At 39.4% G+C, this 14,825-nt stretch overlaps 1 protein-coding gene across 1 annotated transcript in view; it reads left to right on the top strand.

Moving 5' to 3' along the window:
• Window positions 1-11,428, top strand: part of LOC126150688 (dehydrogenase/reductase SDR family member 11-like) — a 97,334-nt gene extending 85,906 nt beyond the window's left edge. Inside the window, exon 5 of the mRNA XM_049915892.1 lies at window positions 11,306-11,428. Coding sequence (XP_049771849.1) covers window positions 11,306-11,428 — 123 coding nt within the window. The remainder of the gene's footprint in view (window positions 1-11,305) is intronic.
• The last annotated feature ends 3,397 nt before the right edge of the window (window positions 11,429-14,825 follow it).

The following is a 14,825-nucleotide window of genomic DNA, read 5'->3' as shown; positions in this document are numbered from 1 at the left end:
GGATGTTGACAATGTGAGCAGGTAGCTGTATTGGTCGACCACAATATCGTTGCACTTTGTGTTGAGGACGCTACGGTCATCTTATCGTGAATGAGGACGTAATCGGGGTTGATAGTATATGCACAACCGACCTGACATCACTGACAATGTGATGCATTTTGCTCTGTAGACACTGTATTTGTTTACTCTAACATCACCGCGTTTTTTCGATAACGGCCAAGTGCAATTATATCGTTGTTGAGTAGCAGTTTCTCATTGTTTTCCCCGTCAATGTGAAGTGGTGATGGTTACGTAAACGAAATTTTCTATACTGAAACTGCTGTTTTGCCCGTATCTGTATTGATACCTGAAGGGACCGATAATTAACTAGTTTTGATAATTCTTTTCACTATGCAGCTTTCATGCTTAGGGCACGCACTTGTCTTATGTCTGAAACGCACCAGATATTGCTACTACCGCTTTTTGTGGAGAGGATAATTTAGCTGGGAGTGATACCTGTTCTCAGATTGTTTCTTTTCGAGCCACGATTATTGTCTGACCCGGTAAAATGTTAACAACAATTTACTAATGAATTAGTTAACGTATCTGTCGTGAAGTTTTGTAGAAAAATCTCTCGTAACTGCCTGTTTATTAGATCATTATCAACCATAAATACGTGGTAACTTATTACATTCGTTGTTCCGTTTTCTTCCTTACAGAACGATCACAGCAGTAAGGCATCTGTAACGAATAATGAATGTATGTTAGACATTTATACATCACAAATATTCAATAGTATCAACACTACATCACTGTAGTACAAATGGAAACACTACGACAGTATTTTCAAATATATGCTTTCTCTATTACATACCTACGTTAAAAGGTGACTGCAGTTTTAGGGAAGACTTCAAACATGGTAAGTCCAGTGTGGGGCGGCGGTTAACTTGTGAAAATAAAATTTTGCTGTATAAATGTCTGAATGTTGAATCAGTTTCAGGCTTTTAGAATGTTGTTAATGCTGTCTTTCGCCGTTCTCAACACTGGCTCTCTATTTACTTTTTAGCACCCAGAAAGTGATTTAAGAAAACGTGAAGCCTGTAATTAGAGTTCCTAGTGCCCACTTCATCTGAGAATACCATTTTAGCTGCAGCTTATAGCTCTGAGGAATTAGGAGATTGTCCAGGATTTCTAATCAAAAACGATTTTCCAAAATAGTTTTTGTATATTCTGAAATTCACTGATAAAAAACACAAGTATCCCTACAACCTAACTAACAGAGCAGTTCAGAGTCTAATGCGCTGATGCAACTATAAATGTCCGAATTAAATGTTAAAAAGAATGCTCGCCAAAATTTGATGAGAATATTTCATCAAACGCCACACTAAATAATTGGTAGAATGTCTGTCCCGCGAAGGCACGTGAAAATACGACAATATGCAAACTGAAGCTAGATAATGAAAATCATCCCAGAATTAACCCTTCACTTGAAATGATTTCATGGTTCCGCGTATCTCTAGTAACTTAATATGGCACCCGAGGCTGTTTGTAGCAGTGATACCGAAGCGACGCGACTCCCGACACAGCTGACGTGCTATTCAGCGTTTGGAGAGAACTGGGGCCTTCCTTCCTCGCGCAGCGCTCATATATATAGCCGCGGTGCGGACGGCTAAGGGAACGCCTGATCAAATCGGCTCTCCCGACTAGCCGCTGGGCTAGTAACGCACCACTTCAAGTTACATAATAATTTATAGCTTCTTTTGCTGATGGCCGATGAAGCTCTTAATTTAAACGTGCATTCAGCACGCAGGTAAGTATTGATAATAAAATTTTGACGTGGCTAAGTTAAATATTTTGGGCGAGAGAATTAATTAAATTACACTGCACACAGTAAATGAGCTCTAAACTGGCCCTTTTGAGATCCGCTATCGCTATAATTTTATAGGTATTCAAAAGAAACTTTTCACATCTTCACAGTCATAGCGGACCTCCAACCTATTTAAATCTAAACATCCTAGCCTTATTTATTAGCCTACTTAATCTATCTTGCTTCCTTCAGTTTTGAGACGAAAACCAGAAAATCATGAATTTCCACTAAAGTCTTAATCTGTGAAATCCAAAGTACTGTTTTTATTAAATCATTATGAAAGATGAATCTAAATATAAATTTTGAAGTCTCTAGCTCTTTTCTGTTGCGCCAATGATTTTTTCAGAAAAACGTCCAAATTTCGAAAATGGCTGAAGTTATCGAACTGATATTTAACACACATTAATTTAGTATTATTCCTGACATGCTAGAAAAGTTTTAGGTCATTTGCTTGATTTTTAAGGTATTGCGCAACATTTATGACGTCAGAGCTAGTTACAGCAGACTGGCTGGCACACAATGGAAACTGATGTGAATTTACTACAGTGTGAGTAGGCTGCTTCCCTACACCAGTATATCGCATAGGGTGAAACTTTTATAGAACAATATTCATGGCACCAAGAAAATGATATTGTTAGAGGAGTGTCATTTTTATGATAAGGTTTCCTTAATAATGACTACTACACTACTGCAACTTAAAAGGCGCCATATGCAGTAACTGTAGCAATTTTTCGATGAGAAATAACATTAAAAACAAACAACAAAACACAATTTGTTCACTCCACTTATTAGAGTACCTTACGCTCGTGTACAGAAAAATTCGCTTATTTTTCTTTGCTCCGTTTTCCTTAAAGATTTTGTTGTAAGTATTGTCTTTATCTCCTCTCCCGGAATCAATTGTTCAGCTGAAACACTGGCGACTGAATATCCTACTTGCTGAACATTTTCCAATTGACCTATTAGTTACATCAGACGAAAAGGATTCTCATTTATTACGTCACTGTCATCATCAGTATATTCAGCAGGTAAAATTACCCTGTAACTCTTACATGACAGATTCTAGAATCATGTCACAAGCCTGCTTCGCATTTAAGAAGAAATTAAAAGAATTTCTGAATGACAACTCCTACTCCATAGAGGAATTTTTAGATATAAATTAAAAAAATAAAAATATTAAAAAAAAAATAAAAATAAAAAACACAAAAAATTAAAAAGTTGTTATATTAACTTAAGTATGTTGTTAAATTAACTTAATTATGTCATGTATTGGAAAATTTGACTCGTTCCACATCATTACGAAATATCGTATTCATGATCCATGGAACTAGTATTAATGTAATCTAATCTAATCTACACTAGGGATTGTCCACCTTTCTTTCAATATCTGAAATCACGTCTTGAACTAGAGGTGAACGGTATTTCGTCATGAAGCTCTTAATTATTCCCTTGTCTAGTGACTGAAGGATCGGAGTACATTTCGGGGATAAGTAGCATGATTCTACATTTTTCAACGCTGGCACTTTGTTACGTGCACTACAATTATCAACCAGAAATGCAGCATACTTATTTCTCCTTTTATCTCGTTATCAAGCAAAAGCAGTCACCCACTAAAGTTAGCAGACGTCTTCCATGCTTTTCAATATGCCTTGTAATTGAATGCAATAAAATAAATGACATTTATAATAAGGGAAATACATAAAATTACTCTAGTATAGTACTGTCCTGTATGTAGTCTTCATGCACACGCGTAACATTACAGATGAAGGTCCCAAATCAATTTTAAAATTAAAGGAAATTAAGATAAAACATATGTAGTCCTACGTGCTAGGTTTCTAATATTTTTTTAAGCACCAGGTATTTATTGATCGTCCGATCGCGAGAGGTGTCAACTTCCGTCTCAGCGACTCGTTGTTTCCAGAGGAGGACCCTGAGGACTACTTTAAAAGAGAAAAGTGTAAAAGAGGGAAGCAGTTTGAAGGCCATCGATTTCTCTGGCATCAGCTGGTGAAACAGCCCGCTCTCATATGCACTGTATTTCTTTTTGGGACTGTATTATTCCACCAGTTTACACGTGCCAACATTCTGCATCAGATAAAGCAGCTAATTTTTCTTCTCCTGAAATCACTTTAAAAATGATCTAATGTCTTTCTCAAAATCTCTGCAATCATCCGTAAATAGCCTTAAAATTGGAATCGCCAAGCAAATCATCGGAATCTAAGCCTTTTTGACGTTTCAATGAGCCATTAATTGCTTTTGTGGTCGCAATTCATTATTAAATAGCAGTGAAGCACTGTCCACATCGTCCACCGATTCGCTTTCATTCTTTTTCTTGAAATGTTAAACTTGCCACATAGAGAACTTCCTTCAATTTCTTTTTGACTATCGAGGAATGCAGATAACGTTGATTGAGCAAGTCTATAGTTCATCGCGACATCTAGCTGTTTCATTCCGTTATCGATCTCTTTGAAAATCTCCTTTTCAATCTCTAACCTTATCTGTTTCCGAATTGCAGCCATTGTCCAAATATTATTAGTCAAGGCCATGCCGTATTTGCAACAAGATAAAAACATTCAAAAATCGCTTAAGTCACGGAAATAAACTTCGTTTGAGCCCCACACAACATTGAAGAATGCAACTCAAGTTCGACAATGTACATATTCAAGCATATAACAATGGTTCAAACGCAGGAGGTCTATGACTCTGTAATTGACGCTAAGCAGGCGTCTCCCGCGGCTATAAGGATTTCGGTACTTGCTTACCGCTGTAAGAAGCGAAGCTTCCGAAAATATAACGCTGAACGTCCTTAGGTTTTAGAAACTATACGTACCCTTACGGTAAGTTCTTAGAAGCTGAAAACAGATACATCCACGAAAGTTTGTCTTCGTTATTACAGGGTATTGCTAAAATTACCCCGTCCTTATAATGAGCTGTATACAGAATAGTACATATAGGGAAGCAGCCGGGACTCTACACAATTATCGCTGCACCCGGGTTCGTCAGTGTATCGGTAATCGTTGTACGGAGTTTCGACTGTACTACATATTCACTATTCACAGAAGACACAAGCAAATATGATGTTGACATAAGCAATACGACAACCCAGGATAGCCCTGCTAACCGACGCTGTGTGGCGCCATGTGCAGGAAAAATTGTAAACTCAACCGACACACTCACCCTCAATCGCCTACGAGAAGTCCCAGCGTTGTTACAGCGTACCAGAGGCCTGTGTGTAGTCAATACCCCTCTGTCATTAAACTTCAAAGAACCCACCCTTCTGGCTCCCCACAATGACATTACAGGTTAAACGATTGCTCACTAGCAACCTTCAGTTTCAAAATTCACAAAATTCTCTTAACGCAGGTTTAAAGGAGACATGAAAATCAAAATCTTGTCGTTCTAAGTTCAGAGACATGGGAAGCTCTCTGATTGTTATGGAGCAGTACTTGACGGAACTCCAGCGGATGTCGGAGCCGTGCCTAACGCACTCATGGAGTCTATATGGTTGCCAAACACACGTCGCTGTAGTGTGTAGTGGAGGGAAAGCAACAGGAGAGGCACTCAGTTGGGTCTTTATTTAACCACCGCAGCTGCCGTGAGGTGCAGCAGCGTGCCGGATGGCGGCAGGCAATGGCCGCTCCAACACCGCTGCCACAGCCGCCTCTTGCCGTAAGCCTCGGTCAGCTTCACAGCACACGCCGTATTCACAACTGACCTGCTGGACGCTCCAGCAGGTGGTTTGGTCTCGTGTAACCAGCTGCTGTTACATCTACATCTACATCTACATTTATACTCCGCAAGCCACCCAACGGTGGGTGGCGGAGGGCACTTTACGTGCCACTGTCATTACCTCCCTTTCCTGTTCCAGTCGCGTATGGTTCGCGGGAAGAACGACTGTCTGAAAGCCTCTGTGCGCGCTCTAATCTCTCTAATTTTACATTCGTGATCTCTTCGGGAGGTATAAGTTGGGGGAAGCAATATATTCGATACCTCATCCAGAAACGCACCCTCTCGAAACCTGGCGAGCAAGCTACAACGCGATGCAGAGCGCCTCTCTTGCAGAGTCTGCCACTTGAGTTTGTGAAACATCTCCGTAACGCTATCACGGTTACCAAATAACCCTGTGACGAAACGCGCCGCTCTTCTTTGGATCTTCTCTATCTCCTCCGTCAACCCGATCTGGTGCGGATCCCACACTGATGAGCAATACTCAAGTATAGGTCGAACGAGTGTTTTGTAAGCCACCTCCTTTGTTGATGGGCTACATTTTCTAAGGACTCTCCCAATGAATCTCAACCTGGTACCCGCCTTACCAACAATTAATTTTATATGATCATTCCACTTCAAATCGTTCCGCACGCATACTCCCAGATATTTTACAGAAGTAACTGCTACTAGTGTTTGTTCCGCTATCATATAATCATACAATAAAGGATCCTTCTTTCTATGTATTCTCAATACATTACATTTTTCTATGTTAAGGGTCAGTTGCCACTCCCTGCACCAAGTGCCTGTCCGCTGCAGATCTTCCTGCATTTCGCTACAATTTTCTAATGCTGCAACTTCTCTGTATACTACAGCATCATCCGCGAAAAGCCGCATGGAACTTCCGACACTATCTACTAGGTCATTTATATATATATTGTGAAAAGCAATGGTCCCATAACACTCCCCTGTGGCACGCCAGAGGTTACTTTAACGTCTGTAGACGTCTCTCCGTTGATAACAACATGCTGTGTTCTGTTTGCTAAAAACTCTTCAATCCAGCCACACAGCTGGTCTGATATTCCGTATGCTCTTACTTTGTCCAATAGAAGTGTAGATCAGCCCGCGCCACGTCATTTTGGATTGCAGGCAGATGTTCGCCCGTCACCTACTGATGGATACGTGCTGGATACCTCAGCACAGTCTTCTTCATTATTTCGCACTTACGAACTGTACGACGTCTTAAGGTTCTTCACCAATATTACGAGCCACACGCTACGACTATGACTGCCTTTAGTGCTTTGTGTTTCCGTCTCCTTTCGTATTTACAAACAATAGTGCCGTCAAAATATTTCTTACATGTTGGGAGATGCAGTTCATTCCAGTTGAGTACGTCACTTAGTAGGTACTTAAACAGAGGCTACCGTGAGATCTTAAACACTTCTCAGTTTAGGAATTTTACAGTAGCTGACTATCTCTAAGAACTTCCGGTGATAATATTGTTTAAGGCTGGTGCTTTAATTTGTTAACCTTTAAAAAGGCTGAGGGTCACTGAAGTAGCATCGCAAATGTGTACTTTAAGTTACATGATTCTCTGCCAGATTTGCAGACAGTTTTATTGTGGAAAATATTAAAAGCATCTCTGACTGAAATCTGTGCTAAATTTTGAGATTCTGTAAAATTTCACCATTATTTTGGATATGGTGCTCCTTTAAATTTTTTAGTGTCTTCTCACAGCTTCTGCAACTGTGTTCTGACCTGTTTTGCCGGCCGCTGTGGCCGTGCGGTTCTAGGCGCGTCAGTCTGGAACCGCGAGACCACTACTGTCGCAGGTTCGAATCCTGCCTCGGGCATGGATGTGTGTGATGTCCTTAGGTTAGTTAGATTTAAGTAGTTCTAACTTCTAGGGGACTGATGACCTCACCTGTTAGTCCCATAGTGCTCAGAGCCATTTGAACCATTTTTTTAACCATTTCTGACCTGTTTTGTGTACAATGGAGGGTCTGTGGCATCTCCTATTAATTATTTGGTATAAATCTTTGATGTCAATACTATTTCTCCGACTTTTGCACCTGGTCTAAACTTACGTTATTGGATGTGACTTGAGTAGCATCCACTCCTTCCAAATTAATGACAGTGTGTACTAGTGTCATGGGGTCGACTGATTGACCCATTCTGCTGTTATTGCTTCTTTCCTGACAACACAATACAACCCATTTCCTTCTATGTAGGTATGCTGGTGGGCCCACCTCTCTGGAAGTCTTGTGGTTAATTTCATCTAACTTAGGGGTGTCCAGACTCTTTTCTAAGATATTTACAATTTGTGCTTATACCATTACTGTGATCCCATATTCATTCTGCCAGACTCAAAATATATTACAATTTGTGGGTTCCAGTTTGCTTATTATATAATCTCTGATAATATGAATTTAGTCTCGTGGCAGATATACAAATTTTCAGTGCATAAGCCATTAAAAAGGCTGAGGGACACTTCAGTAGTATCACAAATGTGTATGGGAAATTGCCAAGAGAGATAGGGAAATATGTAAACGACTCAGTGAGGGAACTGGAGTGGGAGAAAAATGGAAATTAAGTGGAGGTGTGTGTCACATGGGCTGAGGGAGTCCTCTGCTGGAGTCTCTACAGAGAGGTGAGACAGGGAAGTACTGAGGCTGACAATGGGAGGTGGAGAGGTGACTTCAGGAGGTGGGCGGCAAATTTAGGGATGTTAGTAGCCTGTGACTGTAATGGCTGGAGAAGTCTGGAGGGAAACTTCACCCAGCAGTGGAACTCTAATGTCTGATAATGTTAATACTCAGAAAGATCAGAACTGCAAGATTCAGCAGTCACCTGCAACACATTAAGGAAGCAACTTAAGAGAAATATTCATATGAGAGCATCTATATAATTACCAGTTACTGATAAATTCAACTTTTTAAAACTTTAGAAACAAACACTTACTTTGGCAAAGGCTCACTTAACGATTTTCTGACCATCCAGATGTACAGATTTCAAAAACACATTTGAGTCCCCACAGCTACCAGAATGGTCCCATTTCTGTGGGGGCACTGTAACCCGTTGCCTAGTTTGCATACTATTTGAATCCTACAGTACTGTAAATGGTGCTAGAGGAGTGGGCTTTGCTTTGTTGGTACAGTGGTGTAGAGTACAATGTGTTGCAGCAGCTTGCAGTATATTGTTTCAGTGTTAGTGGGTGGTGGTCAGTGGACACATTTGCCTTTTCTACATTACTTCCTATATATACAGGGTGAGTCAGTAACTATTGCCACCAAGAATAACTCTTAAAGTATGACAGGAGCTGAAAAGTTTGTGGGACAAAAGTTGCATGGGACAAAGGGGGCCATAATATGATGTTGGTTTTTGGGGTCGCGTCAGAGATATGAAGGTCAACTTTTTTTTTAAATGGGTTACTGTAGTTTGGTACTTATTTTCTGGTAAGAGACAAATCCGCTAATGTGTAATAGTACGGTCTTTGAAGGTCAATGAAGGTCACAAATATGGCACAAACGTCCATTTACAGAAGGTGTTCGAAGTGATGAACATTGGTGTCAATGCAGCACTGCTATCTTACCATCATAGATTGAGTTGTATTCCTTATCACATCAGCACTCATCAAAGCACATGCTCTGACAATTCTCTCTTGCATATCTTCAGGTGTAGTTGGAACATGTTTATAAATAACGCCTCTGGATTTTTTCTTATGGGGATTCTCAAGAGACATTAAGTAGGGCAAATGAGCCAGCCATGACACATCTCCTCTGTGTCCAATCCAATGATTTGAGAGTTGTCTCTGCAACCAATTTATAGCCGTCAGCGAAAAATGTGCTGGACACCCATCGTGTTGATACCACATTCTGTTCCTTGTTCATAGAGAGATTTCTTCCAATAACTGACCTAACGTTTCTTGCAGAAATGTGGTTTACTTCCTACCGTTAAAATCACCTTTGATAGAATAAGGGCGTATAATCCTGTCCTCCAGAATCCCACACCATGCATTCACCAAACACACTTTTTGGCGTGCAACTTGCCGCACCCAACATGAATTTGCAGCTGCCCAATAATACATGTTATGCAGATTTACATTTCCATGGATAATGAATGTAGCCTCATCAGTAAATAAAGTCAAATTAATAAATGTGCCATCCCTCTGAATGAAGGTTGAGCCCATCAGCAGAATCCAATGTGATGCATACAATCCGTAGCAGTTGATTCTTGGTGGAGACAGATATGGTAAGAATGATATTTCTGGTGATACAGAACATGACCAATACTACTCTGGCTCATGCCAGATTCCCTTGAAATTTGACACAAACTAACACAAGGACACCGAACGGCAGTGGCAAGAGTGCCACTTTCCATTTCCTCGTTAGTAACTTTCCTTTGCCGGATATGTTTATAGTGCGTTAAAGATTCAGTTGTTCTCAATTTATCATACGCACATTTAAATGTATGATGTGTAGGGTGAGTATGTTTAGGATATCTTTCAGTGTCCAAGGCTCTAGCTCTCACTGAATTTCGCTGGCATTCTCCACAAATGAGAAACATATCGACTTGTTCTTTGAGGGAGCCCCACGTTCAGCGGCAGGAGGCAGAGTGGTTCTCCTCGAGTATTTTTACTTGGTGGTTATGGCAGTGAAGCAGTAGCCATAGATTTGTTATTTTGTGCCATCAGAAAAGTTTTATTATTTGAACAATGTTTTCTCCCCACCCTCCCCCATAACCCATGTTATGTGCACACAGGTCACCAGCTTTTGTAGTACTCATGTGCCATTATCCCTTTATCTGGCAAATGCTTCTTGTAGAACTCAATGTACCTCTGCAGAAATGTTACTTCTGGTCACACTACCTGTTAATTTCTTCAAATAATCAATCTCGACCATTCTCCAAGTTTTATAGAAATGAAAGCTGTGTTCGTGGGACATTTTTAGCACTTAAAACTTACTCCATTGTCTTAGGGCTGCATTAACATTAGTGCCAGCCACCTATCACTTTGTATAACGCATTCTGTGTGTATTTGGAGGGTGGATGGTTGGGTTCTTATGTACTGTAGCAGATATAGCCACTCGACAACTCGAGCACTACACTAGGTGTGGTTATTTGGGTTTCCTGCACAAAACTCAATCACTTGGGACTACCTGCTGTGACAGCTGTGGAAAAACCCTCCTAATGGTCAACACAGTTAAATCACATCTGAATTTTGTTGCTGCCAAATAAAATGGAGAAATACTGTTCTGCCTCTGGAGAAACTGTAAGCACTAACTTCAGCCACCTGGGGTGTTGCCAAATTGTTTGAATTCTTTGTGATGTTGCTGACATAACTGCTGGAAAAGTTAGAGTAGGAACACACTATTACGTGAAGCTGGGAGCAATGTCGTCAACTAACTGGACTCCTGGTTTCTAAGGGACAGGGATTTTTCCTTTCAATCCTCAGGCAATTCCTGGATATCCATTTACAGCTTCAGATTTGATATAACAACCTTTCAAGACAAAATAATAAAATACTGTACTATAGAAATGCACAAAAATTTCATGTAAGTTGACAAAATTTTTTCTGAACCCTTTTTCTAACTGTCATTTTTCTGTATCAAGTGATAAAATTCTTACATTTCTATACTGTCATGCAGGATTCTCTTTAAATTGTCATATTTCATGCTGTATGCACTCTAAGGGGATTTGTATCAGAATAACAGTCAAAAAATTGATTTTTTAGTTTTTGTCTTGAAAAATTCTCTGTAGTTTTCTGAACAAGGAAAAGTTAACTTCCAGGAAAATGGACCACAGAAAGTACCAAACTTAGATGAATTTAGAAGTGGCTGCAAACACCATGACATCCTCATTGCAGACAGTCAGCTCCATTAAAAATAAACTTTTGCTCTCATTTGTTTCGTTTTGATGACTTTTTAGTCCATGAAGTTTGCTAACCTATGAGAGCTTTACAGTTGCTTATCTTTTGTTTATACAGACAGTTTAGTCAATGTTACCTGTGTTTTGGCGTGAATATTTTGTTTACAGTGAATATATGTGTGCATGAGTTTCCTATTCTACTTCAAAGCAGTGGGAAGAATTAAGAAATTCGGTGTTGAACAATGTAAATTTCAAAGAAATTGGTTCACCAAAGAAATTTGCTCTGCTAATACTGAAATACAAAGTGATTAAACACTTGAATCAGCTTCAACTTCTCAAAGTACTTCAAAGCTAAAACTGAAATATTTGGACAATGGACTTGACAGTATTAATGCTGGTAATATAGAGATGTCAACTATTGATTCAGATAGTGTTCTTGTTGAACACTCTGCTCTATCTGAACTAATAAAGTTTTGCAATATAAGGAATGTGGTAATAGTGGTGTGAAGGTAGTTGATGTGCTAGAAGAGCTTGTGCATAAAGATTAAGAATTGTTGGTAATATTTGTAATTTAAGTGAATATGGTTATACTTTTGGTTGACTAAACAGAGTGTGCATAACACAAATATTATACTTGCTTATGCATGACGTATATAGGCAAAGAATACAGAAGTGCACATTTGTTCTGTGTTCTTATGGACTTACCACCCCTACAGGGTTTGACAAGTACAATAAAGTTTTTCTACAGGCTGTAGAAGAAGTAGCAAGTGATAGTATGAAAAATGCTGTTCAGGTAAGTGTAGATGTGAATGACAGCAGTACTTGTTTGTCTACAGCCCTGGATGCATCCTGGCAATGATGAGGCCATAGTTCCCTAAATGGTGTAGTAACAGCTACCTCCTTGGACATCGGGAAAGTCATTGTGGAATGTATTATCAAGTACTGTCATGGCCGTGCTGGTGGAACTGAAAATCATAAATGTTTGATTAATTTTAGTAGTTGTAGTGGAGGGAAGGAATCTGAATGTGCTATGCAGATATTTCACAGGACAGTGAAGAAATATGGTGTGATGTATACATCTTACATAGGAGATGGAGACTCAAAAGGGTACCAGAAAGTTATGCTAACACACAGATAGAAAAAAATGGAATGTGCTGGATATGTCCAGGAAAGATTAGGTACAAGACTGAGGAATGTGAAGGGAAAGAAATTAGCTGATGATAATGCCATTAGTGGATGTGGTTGGCTTACAGGCAAAGAAAGAGATGGTTGCAGTATTATTATGGATAAGCCACAAGGCAAAATAAAAATGACCTTGAGGAAATGAAAAAGGCAGTATGGGCTACCTTCTTTCATAAATTCTCCACAGACAAAACTGAGGAGCAAATCTCCAACATCATGAAATGTGTCAGTACATGAAATTAGTACATGAAAGTAATAACAGATAAACATAAAAAGTTTCTGCAAGCCATGAACTTAGGTCATGAACTGCACTATTTGAAACCAAGCCAATGTTGCACACAACATGCTTTACTACCAAGCTAGTGTCATTAGCAAACAGCAATATTGTAGAGTTACCCCATAATACTACAGGGCATGTATTTATATAAATAAGGAACAGGAGTGGCCCCAGCACTGATCCCTGGGGGCACCCCCTACTTGACTGTGACCCACTAGGACCCCACATCACAGCCATTCTTAACATTGTGAATAATGACCTTTTGCTGTCTGTTGCTGAAGTAAGAGGTGAACCAATTGTGAGCTACTCCCCATATTCCTTAATGGCCCAACTTCTGGAGAAATATCTTAGTTAAATCAAAAAATATGCCTAGCATTGAAAAACTTTTGTTTATCCCATCCAGTACCTAACAGAGAGAAGAGAATATAGCATTTTCAGTTGTTAAGCGACTTCCATAGCTGAACTGTACATTTGATAGCAAATTGTGTGATATAAAATGATCAATTATCCTTATATATGCAGCCTTTTCAATAACTTCAGCACACACTGATGGTATAGAAATAGATCTAAAATTATCTACATTACCCCTTTCTAATTTTTATAGAGTAGCTTTACTACTAAGTACTTCAATCATTCAGGAAACTGACCATTCTGAAAGGAAAAATTACAAAATGGCTAAATACAAGGATAACATATACAGCACAGTAATGTAATATTCAATCATGATGCTGAAACAGTTGAATGAAATGCACATTGGTGTCACCAGTTTGATTAGCTATCTTTACCCGGTCACCATTTACATCATATCCCCCATCCCTGTCACGACTGTTCCCTGCTTCACCCACTATCACTACCTGATCCTCCTCTGTAAAATTCCTGCATAACTCCCCTATTCTGTCAGTCACCTGAGCCAACCCTGCACAAGACTTCACAATGCTGGTGACGTGGCACTCACTCCAACACTTCCTGCAACTGCCTGGCCACACCTCTACCATGCAAACTGCCTAGCAGCAGAACATTTTTCTTTCTGTTAGACTTCGCAACTAACCTAGGCTGCCTAACTGCTGAGGACTGCTGCATTTTCCCTACATCTACAGCTACAGGAGGCTCCTCTCTGCTCAAATCCAACAGTTCATCAGATTGCATATATGTAAAGTATAACTGCCTGAATACCTCCTCATCCTAGCTGCCTTGTTGCCAACATGTCTCTCAGTTCTTTCAGATTCTCTATGTAACTTGTCTACATATCTCAAAAACCGATCTACAGATTCGTCTGGTCCGCATATCACTTCCCACTGTACTCTCTTCAGCTACTTTCTTTACAAGGCATTGATTTGTGTTAATTTATTGAACAGCTCGTCTAAATGAAAGAAGCTCCTTAACTGTTTCTCACAAAAGCAATTCATGGTGCCATCACTTTCCCTATAAAATTCATCTATTTAAAAAATCACTCTTCATCCTAGCTTTTTCAGATTTTGACCAAAACTTATTTAGATACTTCCTTTCAGTCATTGAAAGACATGCTAAGATTGTCCCACAAAATTGCTTTTCTGTCCAAAAATTACTTAACAAATTTAATTTTTACAGAAGCTGTCATGACATTACTAAAATTATACTTGCAGTGCTGCAAAAAGTCTGTGGGATGCAATTTCCCATCTCCTGGAAAGCATTTCAAAGGTATGCCACACCCTCTTGAACTTCTACAAATTTCTGACTTAAATCTACATTGTTTTTACACAAAGCTGTGTTCTCATTACATTTCAATTCTACATTAATCACTTTACTGTCAGTTTCAGGAATTTCTGATTCAGAATTACTTTTGTAAAACTCTTCTTTTTCTTCCACAAATCTTCTAGTTTGAACAATTTCTACCCTAAGTTTAGAGTTTTCTTCATCCACATATTTCTGTAATTTTATGAACCTCTCTGTTTTCGGACAACTCTTGTGTCAAAT

This window comes from Schistocerca cancellata, chromosome 2 (assembly GCF_023864275.1).
Source record: "Schistocerca cancellata isolate TAMUIC-IGC-003103 chromosome 2, iqSchCanc2.1, whole genome shotgun sequence".
Taxonomy (NCBI): domain Eukaryota; kingdom Metazoa; phylum Arthropoda; class Insecta; order Orthoptera; family Acrididae; genus Schistocerca; species Schistocerca cancellata.
Note: the sequence above shows the minus strand (reverse complement) of the source record. Positions and strands in the feature narration are given on the sequence as shown.